This window comes from Erithacus rubecula, assembly GCF_903797595.1.
Source record: "Erithacus rubecula genome assembly, chromosome: 2".
NCBI classification, from domain to species: Eukaryota; Metazoa; Chordata; class Aves; order Passeriformes; family Muscicapidae; genus Erithacus; species Erithacus rubecula.
The window spans coordinates 61835937-61853111 of record NC_136685.1 but is presented as its reverse complement, the minus strand read 5'-3'; the positions used below and the strand labels follow the sequence as shown (position 1 = coordinate 61853111).

General features: G+C 42.2%; 1 protein-coding gene across 1 annotated transcript in view; it reads right to left on the bottom strand.

Annotated features, from left to right (window-relative positions):
* MAP3K5 (mitogen-activated protein kinase kinase kinase 5) overlaps window positions 1-16531 on the bottom strand; it is a 95066-nt gene extending 78535 nt beyond the window's left edge. The window contains exon 1 of the mRNA XM_079298392.1: window positions 15709-16531. Within this exon, the coding sequence (XP_079154518.1) occupies window positions 15709-16111 (403 nt within the window). The 5' untranslated portion in view covers window positions 16112-16531. The remainder of the gene's footprint in view (window positions 1-15708) is intronic.
* Window positions 16532-17175: the final 644 nt, after the last annotated feature.

Here is a 17175-nt window from a genome sequence, read left to right as displayed (position 1 = left end):
TGTCCCTTTGTAAACTTCACCTCTCACCAGCTCCCAAGGACAGCAATTACAAGTCTAGGATAAAAGACAGACACAGATTCAACCAGGCGGCTTTCCCTCGCCTAAGTTCATCTCCTTTTTGCACAGACCAAGCTTGAAATTAATTTCACAGTTGGAGCTATGACTCTTTGCTTTACCTTACTGGAGCACAGATCTCAGAGCTAGCCCTCACCTCTCAGGACTGTCAGTATCTGATACTGAAATTATCAATAAAGAAACGGGAGAGGAGGCAATACGCAAATTACTCTTATTAAGGAGGACAAAGCTTCCCACGCTAGTTTTCTACCAAAATAACCACGTGTTTGCACATAAATAGTAACTTGGTATTTCAGTTACTGGAAAAATCACACTCAAAATTCCTGAGAAGCAGCTACTAATTTGCAAATTAATACAGAAAATACTACTGCTCACACCACCACCATCTGCCTCTAAGGCAGCACAGACTGCCCAGCCTCACAAGCAACTTCGCTATTGCATCCTCCAGCAGAAAACGGATGTGACTCATCTGAGTTAAATTCCTTAACGCTTGACATGATTGCTGCTAATTGTTGCAAAACGAGATTAAACAGACCTGATAAGTGTTTGGCTTTGACAATCGTTATTCCAGGTGGCCTGTGATAGCTATGATTCCATTCTCATTCAAATCACTTCAACAGCAAAAAGAACAGCCTTGGATTATTGTTGCTTGTCACTCTCTGTATTAATTCAACATGCTCAATACTTCCAAAGGCACCCCATCTCAGCCTATTACTCTGGTACTAAAAGCTACTTTTATACGGCTACAGCACTAATGTAGAATTAGTGCAGCACAATTTAATATCCAACCACTGTGTAAGAGTGTTTCAAATTCCGATTTTATGTAACTGTCATGGAGGCTCTTGTCTTCTTCACAGAAATGAGTTATATTAAATCACCAGTGATCACAACAGCAGCACATCTGATCAGGCCAGCAGCTCACATTCAGGAAAGCTGAGTTCTCTTCTTACCTTTCTACTGCCAAACCTCAGGCAAGTCATTTACTCTCCATCCTTCTGGTTTCAGTCTCCTTAAAATGATGAGATGGCTATCTGTTCCCTCCATAAAGTGCTTTAGCCTCTATAGATGAAATCCTTGAGTAAGTATACATTACCCATGAAGGGGAATGGCCAGCATCACAGCTGGCAGAAGCAAGACAAAAGACTTCAAGATAAAGCACTTGGGAGCACTGTAAATGTTGAATTCAATTCTGAAGTAGTTATATATGGACATTCACCAAGCTAGGACAATGCTGAACTCCACGTATAGAAAAAAAAATAAATTGCACCAGCAGCACTTTTGAAGCAGAACTAGCACTACAAATAAGGTTTTAAGTGTCTTACATTGCATCATATTTTTGAGTAAGAACAAGGACTACAAAATAGAAACACAAGCATACATTTTACTTGAGAAAATAATCTACAACTAATCCATTACTTATATTTTTTAAATCAAAGTAGAATGCAAAACCTCCCCCTAGCTAACCCACAACTGAAACAAAAAAATCATAATAGAAGAACCTTATGAATTCATCAATTCCAAGTGCCTAAATCAGTGGGGCAAGAGAAGGTTTGATGACTGGCATAGGCTAATTGAGCCAAAGTGGCCAGAATTACCATTTGTATATAAAATTGTGGATTTGCTTAATCTTATATTCCTATTCCTTCTGTATTCTATGTACAGGTAAAAATGTTTTCATTCCTAGTAACTTCTGGAATTCAGTTAGTATTTCAGCTATTCTAGTACCAATTATTTAAAACAACTCAGTATACATGATCTCACTGCAATACTCAACATAGGCTTCAACCTTCATTCAACCTGAAGTGCTGAAATGGTAAAGATAACAGTAATTTTTGCTTAAAAAAGAGTATTTTTTTTTCCCTACAGCAATTATTGGAAACCTACACAGATGTAAATCTGAATATTTGCCATCAAAATAGATATTCAGATTTACACAAACTAAATAACCCACACAACTGGTAGGACACCTAGTTCAGTTTGTATCATATAAACACAAATTCTCATGTTTCAGGCTCTTAATCTTCTATAGAAGGGAAAAAGAAACACTTAGGATGCAGAAATACTTGAGACACTGGGGGGTTGAAAAGTGACAACAGCCACCACCTACTCACACGTTCATTTTTAGCAGAGTAATCACTCTTTCACACAGATTGATCCAAAAATACCTGGATATAAAGGCCAGCAAATTAAACAACAACCTCTAGGAAACAACTTTGCCAGCACATACCACGTGATTTACAACAGCATAAGCCGAAATTAAGCTCCTAAAATTTCATTTCTTTTGCAAACAACCATCTTCATTTACCACACTGAAGGCTTTTTAATATAACTGCAGGGCAGTTACACTTAAGCAGAAATTAATAATTGGAACATATTATATCTTTTATTAAAAAAAGGAACTGAGATATTCTCTCTGAGTTATGGCCTAGAGTTTGACTGAAAAATCAAATATATTAAAATGGAAGGTGAAATCATATTCAGTCATGGCAATTTGTACATTTCCTGCAGATACAAAGAAACTAATGGTCCATGCTGAAAAAGATGCACAAATGCTGTACTTGGAATATAGTTCCATATGGTGAATCTGAGAGATTCTTTTTTCAACAAACAGCACATATTAGCAGGTTATTTGCTGAATGACCACTGAGGCCTAAGACTTGCAATAGTTACTCACTGCCCTTCGTTCAGTTTAAGGCCCTCAAGAAGGACTGTGAATCGGGAAGCTAAGACAGCTGCTGAAATTGTGTATTCACAAATGCAGTATCTTTAACCCATCTTCCTGAATAGATACTGCACTGCCACTGTACTTCCTCAGCTCTGAATAAAAGCTTCAAAGAGATACACTTGTTACACCTAAACTAGGAAACCAGTATAGCAATGCTGACCAATTAAACACGCCCCAGGTCCCACTTCTGCATCAGGACCAAGTGGCTTGGAATGGTTTACATCAGTCTCCAATTCTCCTAGCTTCAGGTTGCTCCCTTCAGACAGGCCACTGGGAACGCTACTGAGGCTCTACTCATTGGCACAGACCAAAAGCATGCTAGAACTGATAACAGCTTAACAGCACAGGCCACTGAACTCTGCTATCCACGTGTAGAAGCCTGCAAGATAAGGACACTAATGAGTATGTCTCCAAACACCAATAGCCGGATAACTGTGGAGCCAGCCAAGGATTGCTGTGAGAAAGAACAGGATGTGGCTGGAGAAAGGGGCCATACAGAGGTAGGGCAGCACTTTTCCCGGACAAGAGTCCTTGCTCTGGCTCCTGGAGATAAGCACAACACAGTGCATGGATGAGGTCAAGAAGTGGGCATGGACAATAGGGGGGGATCAAGACCACCAAAGATCTCCAAAGCCCTCTGAGCCATTTCCAGAAAGGTCTAAAGGAATGGACTGAGAATGATAACTAATTTGCATAGAAAGTGATAAACTCATATCCAGGGCAGAGAAAACTTATCTATAAAAGGTTACCCCCACAAAGCCCAGGTGCATGTGCATCCCAGGACCTTGGCCATACCATCAGCTGGATCAATGCTGGAGCCAGGACTGCTGATCTCTCTTACTTTTCTCCTCTTTCACCCTCTTAACCCATCTCTCTCTCTCTCTCCTCTGTTTCACTCTACCCCTTTATTCAAAACCCACTACTTTTGCTTATACTGGGAGACAAGGGGCTAACATACCAATTTTCATGGCAACTATATAACCTAATGAAACTTTGTAAGCTTTTGCAGACCTCTGACTTTCATCATTCCTTTCAACCATGAGCATCTATGAATCTTAGCTGCTTCCCTTAAGAGGGGGACACCACACCACAAGCACTCATTTGCAAGCAAAGATGTCAAAATTTCAATTCAGGTGGCATGATCTTTGAACTCTAAGATGATAAGTCCTCAAGATTTTGTTGTAATACACTGCAAAACTCAGAGAATGTTTTCAAAGCTTCCTGTAGACTGAAAGTATCTGAAAAACATCAGACTAAAAACACTAACAGCTGGCACAGCCAGCATGAAATACCACCACCCTGACCAGAAGAGGAAAGGATATGAGGCAACCCACAAGGAGACAAGATCAAGAATAACATGAAACCACACCTTTAGACAATCTCAACATAGGTTGCTGCAGTCCTGCTTTTGGTCTGCCCCATGGCATGAGTGCTCAGCTCACAGAACTTACTCAACAGAAAGCTAACCAAAAGGAAGTAAAGGAGTGAGTTAGCAATCAGGCCAGCTCCATGATGACCTCATCGTGTCACTCTCTGAGCACCGAAAGCAGCACCAGGGAGAAGCATGCTAGTCCAGTTTCTCCTCCACTTAAGCTGCTGTGGGACTGCCTCTCAAATATACAATATACTCAACTATTCCAGCAGTTCTACTTAATGAGAGAAGTGCACAGAAGAATTGATTTTATGATCCTCTTACCCTACTTAGCACTGCAGCTAGAGAGAGACAGCAGTATACACTTAGCAGGAGGGTCATTCTCTTTTTTGATACTGATATGCATATTGCACTAACTATCATCTTACTTTATTTATTGGCACTGAAGATCATTTGAAAATGTGCCATGTCAACTAGGCCTTTCAGTGTTAGAAGTCTGAGACACTTCTACTGCAGAAGTACTTGACATTACTATTGCTGTAAATCACAGAATCATAGAATGGTTTGGGTTGGAAGGGACATCAAAGCTCACCTAATTCCAACCCTACTGCCTTGGGCAGGGATGCCACTCACTAGATCAGGTTTCTCAGGGCCCATCCAAAGTGGCCTTGAACACTTCCAGGGATGAGGCATCCACAACCTTTGGGTAATCTGTTCCAGTGCTTCACCACCTTCTTAACATCTACACGAAACCTGCCCTCTTTCATTTAGAAAACCAGTTTTAACCTTTCCATTGAAAACCATTCCCCCTTTTCCTGTCACCATCTGCCCATATAAAAAACCCATCCTTTTTATAAGACCCCTTGAGGTACTGAAGGGCTGCAATGAGGTCTCCATGATGTCTTGCCTTCTCTGTGCTGTGTTGAACAACCCCAGTTCTGTGTCAGTGAATCAGTATTTTCAATACATAATGTATAAAGAATATATAATTTCTTATGAACTTAATTAAATCTTGAAGACTGCCAGTTAGCAATCAGGCACAGCATAAACTGAAATTCACTAAGATTTGGTAAGCCTGCCTACCAGAAAATTTCTCAACTGAAGCTTTAAATACTATTAAATACTTGAACAGAGAAGATACAGAGACAAGTATCAGGTTGTCAACACACTGATCATTCAAAGCAGAGACAGTTCTGGGATGCTGCAGAACAGAGACCAAAATGCAAGCAGTTAAGCAACAAAATGAACTGGAAATTTTCCAGTTCACACCCATTTGGCAGGGCTTGCTGCAAAAGCTCTTGCTTTAATTCAGTCCATTTTCCCAGTGCTTTTATTGCATTTTGGCCTTCTTGCATCAGCTGGAAAAGGAAAATCATGGTTTTTGGTAACAGAATTAGTGGCAAGAATCCTCATTTTCTTGTTTCTTTTGTGGAATGCTTTTAAAACACATACTTTTAAGACTTTCTCCATGTACCTCAGAATTGTGAAATACACCCAAATGTTTTGAAGTATTTAAACCATGTTAAATCCACTTCACACTTGGTGACCACCACAAACTTCTGGTGTTATTAAGCCTCAATGAAATAAGTATATTTGAGTAAATCTTCAATACAAGCTCTTTGAGTGGCTGCTAAATCCAGCCTGAGACACTTCTCATCCACAAACAGAACATTCTGCACTACACCCTGAGACTGGTCCAGCAAAAAGCTGCTAGCACAGCTGGGCTGGGTTGGGCTGTGTCACAGTCTCAGCTCTGGACAGTGCTGCCCATATAGGCTCCAGTCTAACAGGCTTGTCCAGAACTAAACATCCAGCTGAGTCCCCGGCTCTATTTGGAAGGCCAAAGGGCTTCCTTTCTCATGCTGAGAGGTTGATTAAGTATTTTCCAGCTACAGACAGGGACTAAGCAGAGCCATGGGAAGTTCACACTTCACCACTGGAGGTGGCCTTCTATACTGTAGTAAGTCAGGGTACCCACATGCTGCCCTTGGCCTTTGGCAGGAAGTAGAAGGAAAAAAAAAACACCTCTGTTCACTCTGATGTAAAGTTAGGAAATAAAATGACCTCTCAGACCAGACAAGAACTGGGCATTGCTGAAAAACTTCAGCACTTCCCCAAAGTTAATAGCATTGGTGTCATATAATATAACTATATAGCTGGACAGGATATTTTGGAAGGGCTACTTTTTTTTTCTGGCTTGCCTTGCAATGTCTGCCATGTTTCATATGTGTCACATTCACTATACATAGAGTTGTTGCTCCTGGTTAATAAATGAGGAAAATTCCCAAAATAATAAGAACCCTGAAAGACACAAAAGGAAACTAGAACAACCAAGCACAGTATCAAAACAAAATAAAAAATAAAACCCAAACCAAAAAAAACCAAACCAAAAAAACCCCAGCCCCTAAGAAATTCTGTTCCTCTTTTACTTAACATGCAATCATAAAAGTAGTTATGGAAATTAGAGTTCTCAGAGTCCCAAAATTGAAATAATATGCAAGTATGGAATGATTTAATCAGGAAATTTTACCACCTAAAATAAGTTTCAACATAATATCCAAAAGAAAATAGTTTGTGCACAGCAACTTGCATGATTTGCAAAGTCACTGGAAACCCTTGTAAGAGACTACACAGTGAAGGACTCCAAATATCAAAGGAAGTATATTTATTTTCATATGAAGTAACAGTGAAGTTCAGCTCTGCAGAAAACAAAACCTGAAACTGATCTCAGGGAAACAGAACATAAATACACAGGACTTCACCTTATTTACACAAGTAACAATCACTTCTTGTGAAAATGATCAGGATGGTGTCACTCAGCCTTTTGCACTTGACCTAAGTGATGATGTTCAGAACAGACAAAATTCTACTCCTAAAGAGATTTGGAGGGATTCTTTGTTCTTCATACCAACTGTCTGGCAAAAGCTTCTCATTTCCAACTGTGATCTGGAAGACAAGGTTACCATCAAGAGGCACATGGCTTCTGCCCTTCCCCACAGAAGCCACATGTCCCTTGCACTGATGGCAAGAGCTGCAAGGAGTGAGTGAAGACAGGATGCAGCACACAGCTAAAAACCTGGCTTTCATCATCATGCTAGATTATTAAAAGCATAACCAGTAGTCAGCATGCATACATTCATTTTAAAGTCAAACCATTTTCACTCAGATCAGCTATAAGGTTCCTGGAGGAAGGGCAAGAAACCGTATCTAATATATTGTATTGAAAAGCAGTAATAAATCAATAAAACACAAAATTATGCCATACATCTAGTGTGCATCCCTTCAGATACATTCTTCTATAGAGAAAAGCCAGTACTATCATACTTTAAAAAGTATGTGTAGCTGCAAAACTCATATTGAAGGTAAAGCAGTGATAGCAGGAGCATTTAATCTTATGGGTGTGCCTCTATGGTGGAGTTAAACAAAGCACTTTCTGTGTCAAGATAACTGAATAAATTAATGCCAAGCAGGAAGGACCCCACTTCAGAACCATAAATGAATTCCTACAGTGGTACAGCTCCTGGTACATCATTGAGTCTTCCTTGGTCATATCCAGGGCTTCCTGTGCTACAGTCAGGTGACTTATGCACACCACAGAATAGACTTCTGCCAGAAGTTTAACCCCCATCTTCACAGTTCACAGACTGCAGGTTTCAGTCTATAGGTCCCCAATAAGCCAGAAAGACTGTCATGAAACCAGCATTAAAACTGTATCAGAAAAGTATTGTGTGAAGGGAAAGAAAACCAGATAAATTCTGCAAGAAGTGCAGATAACTCTTCTCTAGAGATACCACTGAAAAACTGCCTTCACCACTGAAAGTACCAGCTGCTTACTCACCCAGAGTGCACTCTTTGCAAGAGACACCTACTGATACAATCAGCAAGCAAGTCCCAGAGCAACTCATTTACTTTATTACAGTAAGGGAGAAATGCAGAGCCAAATTTTCGCAAGGGTGTCTAGCTCTTAAATCAAAACATACATTTCTTGTGGGATTTGAAAGAGCACTGATTCCCACTGGCTTCAAATGATTCAGACTGTGGGAAATCTTTAAGCCCCATGCTGCATTTAAACTCATCCCAATGTTCATGAATAAAGGCAGACACGATTCAGAAGAGAATTCAACTCTGGCATGCTGTTGTTAATAGTTGATCAGCAGCCCTTCATAACTGAAATATTATATCTGCATCACTCAAGGCATAAATTTGGTCTCAGAGGAAAAAAGTAATATAAACCAAAAAAAGCAGCCTGTGCTTGTATGTCAAGCTCAGTCTGAGGTTCGTGCTCTCTTGGAACATAAACAAGCACAAACTTCTTACAGAAACCTACCCTTCAGCAATTACCAGAAAATCCCCCCTATTGTCAAAACAGATTCTTTTTTCATCTGTCACACACACAGGGTCTGTGGTATGACTTTGCTGACTGCTACAGATGTTTATATCACTCCAACTCTAAATGCTGTACTTTGAGTGTGTCTGTACTGCTGCATATAAACCCCCAGAGAAGCCACACTGAAGAAACAATAGGAGACTACTGTGGACAGTGGATGTTTGGGGACAATCTAGAGCAGGAAGCCTACAGTGAAAGATGTGAATCCCAGCAATAACTTCCATTTTATTAAACACAGACTTGGAAAATCTCTGTCACTACAGAGCCACTGAGGTTTTTTCATTCCTTTGGATTTAATTTACAAATAAACTTGCAGGTTACCTATGCATGCAAATACAGCAGTTCCAAAAACAGACTGCTCCAAAAGCACTGAGAAAAGAGAGGAACAAGTTTTAAAAGATCAGCACCACAGAATACACTCAAAACTTAGCTGTTGTAAACAGAGACAAGAGAAAACAAACTGCCCTAAAACTGAAATTTTAACTTGCTTATCTTAATTTTATTTAAGATGTAACACGGGCTGAAATTTACTGAGGACAATGGTGCTAAAGCATCTATATAAGGTCTTTTCTACTTTTCACTTGAACCTTTAGGTTTTAACACAACTTATTTCAGCTGTTATCAATCGCTACATTTACAGTTTTTGTATTGTGCTTCTTTACTTTGGAAAGCTACTAAAAAGAGAAGCCAAATTATTATCATGACTGCAGCAATTTAAGAGTAATTTCTTTATGACACATCCTGTTCCGAGCTACAGAAATGCAAACTGCAGAAAAATCAGTCACAAGCTTTCTTCTGCATTTCTCAAAAAGCATTCATCTAGTTCCATTCAGCATTTTCTCCAGTGGGGAATATACTTAGATCATGTCTGCTCATACAGATGCCTCACGAGTTTCACATGTTTACTGTATTTTAAGTGACCCTAACAATTTCATAACCTGCTCTCCTCCCACCACTTCAAATACCATGGTATTTCTAAACTAATTCTATCACCCTGATGTACTCAAGTGAAAAAGAGAAAGTACCATTTCAAAAACCTAACTTCTAGTAACTTCTAAATCACCCAGCAAAAGCCTTCATGTGGACTCTCAAGTCAGCTGTCTCACTGATAACACTTCAGTAAATAAACACTGCAGGATCATACCCTTAATGCTATTTATATTACAGACATGGCTGGTAATTCACACACATGGCACATGCTGCACAAGCCTCTCAGCTGTGGGAGAGGCCCAAGGAAGCTCTTTCTGCACAGTAAAGCTACAAACTGCTGTGACAGGCCAGTGACAGAGCCTGAAAGAAAACCCAGGTCTCACAGCCTACATACATGGAGTGGGTGTATCTGCTGTGCTCCTCCTCCTTCAGATAGAAACTGATGGAATATTAGTTTTCCAGTCACATATTGACAAGTAGCCTGATGAGAGTAGTGCAATACAGTACCAATATTGGAATGTAGTTATAAAAATTTACAGCTAGTCCAGCAATGGAAATATTTGTGAACATATTGTTTCAAATCCCACTATTTCTTCATAAATTCAATTCTCCACTAGCACTGTGAACACACAAACTTTGTATCATGATTACAGATTTTTTTCCAGACTCATAATTTTTGTTGTAGATGTAGATGACAGGTGCTTTAGAATTAAATACTCTTGTCAAAAAACATGCCATGCATTTGGCTTAGGTTTCTAATGCTGCTTTCTAAGACAGTCTGGAATCAATACACAGAATCAAAAACAGCTTTCAACCCACCCTACCTAAACACATTACAATATGTGCTATGCATTCTGACACAAAAATTCTGTACTCATAATACTTCACATTCCTGACATGATTATAGTCATACTCTCAAGACAGCCATCAGCTCAAGTCTGCACACCATTACTAACTTACTTGGCATCTCTTGCTTCAAATCATCCCTTGCATCATCACTACAGAAATACAGAATTTTTCAACATGATTTCCACTGACAGTGGGACTAAGCTTCCTTTTAGTTTTTTTATTACTTGTCCTGGGCTCTGAAATCGGACAAGAGTAATGCAGCATGATAATTTTTCCTGATACACTAATAAGAACTATAATTTGATTCTTCAGTCATGATGCTATAGAAACAGTAATGGGGCTACAGTAGCATCTGGGGAATGGGGGGGTGTCAAAAAGAAGTAAAATAAGATGTGAATGTAAGTGCTGCATAATCACAGCAAGTATGTGCAGTATTTCAGTGGTTGACAAAATTCTGCCAGTGAAAGGAAAAAACATTAGTCAGCAGGCACCAAGAAAAAGGTGCTGAAAACCACTTAACTGTTCTGAAAGACCATGTGGAGTAGAATAAAACTTGTGATCACTCTGGTTGCTAGAGATTTATTTTGCTCCTGCAAACAACTAATATGGTAGGATACGTGCTGCATTTTACCACAGAAAATATTTACATCAACTCCTAGAATCGAGAACATCAGTTTGGAATACAATAAGACCTCCATTGGGTTTAGGAGGAAAGTCTGCATTAGTGTGCCATGCTCACAAACTTGAGGAAACTTATATAAAGGCATAAATCCCACTTGATAAAAATAGCATCCTAGAATTTATCACATTTAGAGGAAGAAACCACAAGAATGCTGTTGAGCCCTGGTACTGCTTTACTGCATTTCTGCGTGCATGTAAATGTTTCTAAATGCACAACCTGCAAATGTTCTGCAGAAACAACTTAGGTGTAGAACATCTTTGAAGTAAAGTTCACCTTCCCACAAGTGACTGTACTAGTTGCCTGAACTTTTTGTCATTTTTTATATCGACAGTTTTCCCAAGAACATGGCACACTATGTTTCTAAGCCCAGCAAGCCAATATGCCAATCTCAAACCCAAGCCTGCATGAATTCTGAAAGCAATAATGCTGAATTCCAGAAATAAAGATAAGATATTAAACCTATTTTATCATCTCTCATTTGATGAACAGTATTTTAGTTGATCATTGCTATTCTGGAGAATTATCTCAATAGCCTCACACAATAGTAGATAGCAGAAAATGCTATATATCCTAAGGGTCATTGATGGATGAAACTTGAACATAAGAAGCTTATGAAATTGAAATACCCCATTATAAGAAAACATTAAAGTTAGAAAGACAGTTTATAAGAAAAACACATCAGTCAAGGTGCTTATCCTGAAAACCAACCTAAAACAAGTGACTGCACAGATTAGAAATGCCATATTCACCTCAGTAACTGTGTCATCTTTCTTATCTTTCACCAGTCTCTCTGAGACTATATTTAAAAGTCAGAATGCCCAAAAAACTATGCATCTAGTAAATTACCATACACATCCCTGTCTAATTCTAAAAACATTTGTGAAGAAATTAGCTTGACTTAGAGCACCTCCCCCTCCCTCCCATGAAGAGCTGACTTCATTCATGTTACTGATTCATGTGAGACTTTTCCTTTTACCATACTTCTATCCATTTTGTTTTACTCAAACACTCTGTACAGTGAGTCCTTATGTAATGCAAAGTGACTGTGTAAAGATCTGCTCAGAAATAAAAATATTCTAATTTCAACTGCCAAAAAAAGATGGGGGAAAAAGTAGAATGCTTACCTAAGCCAAACAAACTCTAAGTACTTCATACTTGCTTATGGCTGCTTCCAAAACAAGCTGACCAATTAAAGGATATGGAGATCTAATAATTAAAATGTAGAGAAAATACCATTTAATTACAAATATCAATGGTTTCAGTGACTTGAAAAATACCATGATTATCTACTGCACTGTAGAATGATCTCAGACACGTTTTGGCATATCTCTAATTGCTGAACTCTTAGAATATTCCTGAAGTGTTTAGAAATTAAGCTGAATTTAGGACATACCTGTAATTCACCTGCACCGGCTAACTAAATAACTAAAGACAAAAAAACTCCAAACAAATCAAAAACAAAGGGAAAAAAGCTCTCTATTTACCATTTTTCCAAAGGAAAAGAGCCCTTAAGACACCTGATTAAATCCAGATACACCAAGTTTTGCAAGACATTGAACTACATTTTCCTCTCTTCATCTTCCTCTTTAAGTAGAAGAAAATGTGATTAAATATTGAAGCCTCTGTTTTTGTCAGACATTTCTACAACTGTTTCAACTGGGCTCATTTGGCATTTGCTTTTTTAGAACAATTTTAAAGCTTTTTGCTGAAATCAAGTGGAGTTTAGAAATTGTATCAAAAAATGCAATCAGAAATGCTAGACTAGGCTCATCCTTAATATTTGGTGCACGCACAGTTCAATTATACATAGCTGACACCTACTCACTAAATATGCACTGCTAATTACATCTCAGCATTTAAGGGCCATAGTTGACTGAAGCTGGCAGGAGATTATTAGTAGGCTAATCTACATTTAGAGCGGATGATGAGTATTTTCATCCAAGATATTTTAGTTAATGCTCCTTCAAGTTATCTTTGAAGCAGTGAAAGGCATGAAGCAAACATACATCAGAAATCACCAAGACTTCAGACTATGTTATACAAAGCAAAAAATAAGACATGAAAAAGGGAAGCCTTAATGATATACAGATAGGTTATAGTGTAGGTCTAGCCTCATAAATCACAGTTAATTTACATGCATTATGAGTTTGAGAGGTTTAATGTTTTGTTTCATACAAATACAGCTGTAAGTTTGATTTTCCAAACCTTCATGAAATCACACTATTCCTTACTCTTGTAACTTAGCTGGCCTTTACAACGAATCCAGGAGGAGTTCATACCCTGAATATGACCACTGAACTATTATGTCATTGGAAAACACTTTCACTGCTGAATTTTTTATTTCATATTTAGTCATGCTGTGCTATTTTCATATACTTTTTTTTAATTACATAGTGTGCAGATTTTATTATTATTATTACTAATATCACCTTTGATCACTGAAAGCACACAGCAAAAGAGGACAAGAAGGATAAGAGAGAAGTTTAGGTCATCTACAAATGCTCTGTCCCACCACCCTGTTAAAGCAGTTAAAAAAAATCTCTGCAAAAGCTACACCCTCCATGGCTGTTTTGTTCCCTGCTCTGTTGCCTATTTGCATTCTTCTACTATACAGCTTCTACTCCTTAATATTGTTCCCACTCTGAGAGAGATGTTTTCACTATATTAAAGCTTCTGGAGAACAACTAATGCTTTAAAAAGAGGAAGAGTATAGAAAGTGCAACAGGGATAAATTAGAAACAAGTGTGAAAATCCACAGATCCTTCTAGACCTAAGATCAGCAGCATAACACAGTTTTTGAGATTGCAGCTGGTATATCACTGGTCAGCCCTGACAGTACAGAGTACATGTAGGGTAGATGCAAATTTCCACATCTAGCTCTTTTCAGTCCAGGCACTGGAGGTGATCAACTCTCCTAGTTCTTTGCATGTTTATGGACTTTACTGCTAAAGCAGAATGACAAAGTACTATTTTATGGTTTGCAACAGTTCCATTAAATTCCAGCCAAACAGGACGAAAGTAAAAGTAATGTCTTCACATTTACAGTTTGCTGAAAAGCCATTGAAATAAGCAAATTATATTACATAAGTGTGCAGTTATGTAGCAGTATAAGCCAGACGCCTACTGCCAGAACTAAAAGGGGCCCACTTCAAATCAAATCTCCCATTACAAGAAAAGTGTCCATGAATTATCAAGACCCTGCGTATTGAATAGCTCAGAGTCTAAAAATTAATGAGTGTAAGAGGCACAAAAACATCAGGGATAATTCAACTTCCTGAGCCTCACTATGCAACAGCTTCCACAACAGAACCAAGAGACTCTCAGGTTTCACCTGCCCTGGAATGAAGAGATATCAGAGCACTTGAAACCTCTCTGAGCTGAATGCAGAGAATATAAGGTCTATAAAGAAACTCTATGGTCTTCTATTTCCACCTGTGAGGACAGCTCCTCTGACTTCTGAGAACTGCTATTTTTAAGGGAATAGCTCTGCATGGAGCAAAAGGAATAAGCCACAAGGGCACAATTAAGAATCGCACACCTCACCGAACTGAAAGCAGCAGTCCACAGGCAAAGCTTACAAAATTTCAAAGAGATGGCAGGCATATGCATGCCTGTGTTGAAGTCTTTTGTGAGAACTGGTTACAATGCTGCCAGGAGGTGTTTGTTTGTTTGTGTTTTCTTTCCTTTTTTCTTGACCCCTCCCCAGGGGAGGGGGAAACTGCAGTATCTCACAAAACATGTTAAATGGTTCTTTTTAGCATGTATTTCATATACACCAAAGCCACATCACACAATAACCTTAAAATTGCAGGTCAGGTCAGTTTCCCGCTTCTGATTTTTTTTTTTTTTTTAAGTAAAAAGCCATTAATTCAGTACTATAACCTTAGTTGTATGGAAATCTAGCAAGCAGGGGTATTTTTTATTCTACATTCACACCATGTATCTGTCAGTAAGATAAATAGATGGGGGAAAGTTTTAGTTATTATCTTTACAAACGGGGCCAAGTACATCATAACACAGAAGCTCAGGCCACTACACCTTCAAATGAGGGTGCTGTACTTTTGTCACCGTGCAGCTGGCAAACTGGGGCGAGAGGATGCAGCCCTGGATACTCCTGCCAACCAATTCGATCGGTGCGCGCAGCCCTTTGTTCAAGCGCACCCATCGCGTGTATTTCATGCAACCAATATCAAAAGCACAAACTTGCAACCACAACGTAGCAGACACCGTGTCAGCACTAAGAAATTGTCCCGACACGTCTGGTGTCAAATTTGCTCTTCAAAGCTCCCGTGGCCCCGCTGCTCCTGTTTACTCCAGCCCGCACTCATGCGAGTTTGCATCCCTGCACTCTGTTAGGACACGGAGAGAAAACAGCCGGGGAACATTTAACCCGCTGGTAGCAGCCACAAGCGCTGATTCACAGCAGCTTGCTGACATAAGAGTTTCTTTTTCATTAGCGCGGGGGACAGGAGCGGCTCTGGGGCACTTTTGCCTCCCCAGGTACCGCGGTGGCCACGCGGGGGGTGTCACCGCAGCCGGGCCCGCGGGGCACCGGGGCTCGGCCCCGGAGCAGCCGGCAGCCGGAGCTGCTCCCGCCGCCCCGCGGTGAACCCGGGGCGGTGACGGCGAGCCCGGCCGAGCCGGTCCCGCCGGGCGATGGTCAGCCCCGGCCGGGCAGCCCTTCTCACCTGCGTTGTAGAAGCGGTCCAGCACCGCTGTCTCGCCGAAGTCCAGCTTGCCGAAGTGCAGGGTCTCCAGCGCGGCCCCCACCGCCTCGCACGCCTCCCGCAGGCTCTGCAGGGCGCCGCTCTCCGCCGCCAGCAGCGGCCCCTGGCTCGCCTCGTTGATCACGTAGGTGACCGCGGTCCGCCGGCCGCCACCCTTGGCCCGCGCCGCGGTGCTCGGGCAGGCGGCGGCGGCCGCGTCCTCAGCCCAGAGAGCGGCGGGCGGCGCGGCCAAGTCGGGCGGGAGGCTGCGGGCGCCGGCGTCGGCCCCGGGGGCTCTCCTGCCGAGCACCTCCTCGCACGGGGTCCCGCCGCCGGGCGGGCCGGGCACCGGCAGGCTGACCATCCCCTCGCTGCTGTCGCTCATCCCGGCGGACAAGGAGCAGCCCCGGGCTCTGTTGCGCTGGTCGGGGTTAGGCGGATGCCATAATGCGCCGTCCGCCCCGGAGCGGTGCCGCTGAGCTGCTGGAGGGGAGAGACGGATGGGCTGAAGCGAGGGATTCCCACTCGGGCGCTAGCGAAGGCTGACGGAGACGGGGAGGCGAGCACAGCCTCCCTCCGTGCCCGCCAGCGGCACCATGACGCGCCGCTCCCTTCTCCCCCGCACCTGCAGGGACTTCCCGGCGCGCCGACCCCCGGCAGCCCGGCCTCCTTCTCCTGCCACCCCCGACACCCCGCTCTTCCTCCGGCCGCTTCGCTCCTTGGGCGAAATTCCACGGCCGCGGGCAGGAACCACTTGTGGGATCGCTCTCCTGCGCCCCAGCTCCAGCCGAGCGACAGCTGCGGAGCCGCTGGCAGCGCGGGCTGGGGCGGTCCCAGCACCGGGCACCTCCTCCGGCCCCACCTCCGGGCAGAAATAACCTTTTCCGCCCCCCTGCTCTGCGTTCCGGCCGCGTCCCGAGTGGGAGTTCTCGGGGAAGGGCGGTCACGTCGTGTCCTCACCGGCTTGTCAGCCTGGAAGAGCGCCGCTCCCCTTGGGAAGTCCCGGCCGGCCACCCCCGATCCTCGGGGCGCCCCGGGAAGGGACGGCAGTGCCGGCTGCTGGAGAGCACCGAGGGCGGCCCTTTCCTGCCGTCTCCTGCGGGGCTTTATTTTGCAATATCCTTCCCCCTAACACGAGCCCACGGTCGCACTTCAAATCTGCGGGTCAGGCTGCGCCTCCCCGGCGCTGAAAGGAGGGGGGCCCTGCCTCGCCCCGGAGCCTCCAGAGGTGCTTGGGGCTCAAGTGAAGGAGCTTGTGTTTGCAAGAAGGCAGGTCCTTCCTGTGCGCTGAACCCGGTCCTGCCAAAGGGATTTTTATCATTTACTGCTTTTCGTGTTTGTTTTTAATGGCACACATACTCTAGCTTGTCAGGAGTAAATGCTTCGAGTGTTTGCAGTGAGTTGAGAGCAGTGTCAGGACTGAGTAATCATTAGCCTTCGCCGTCTGCT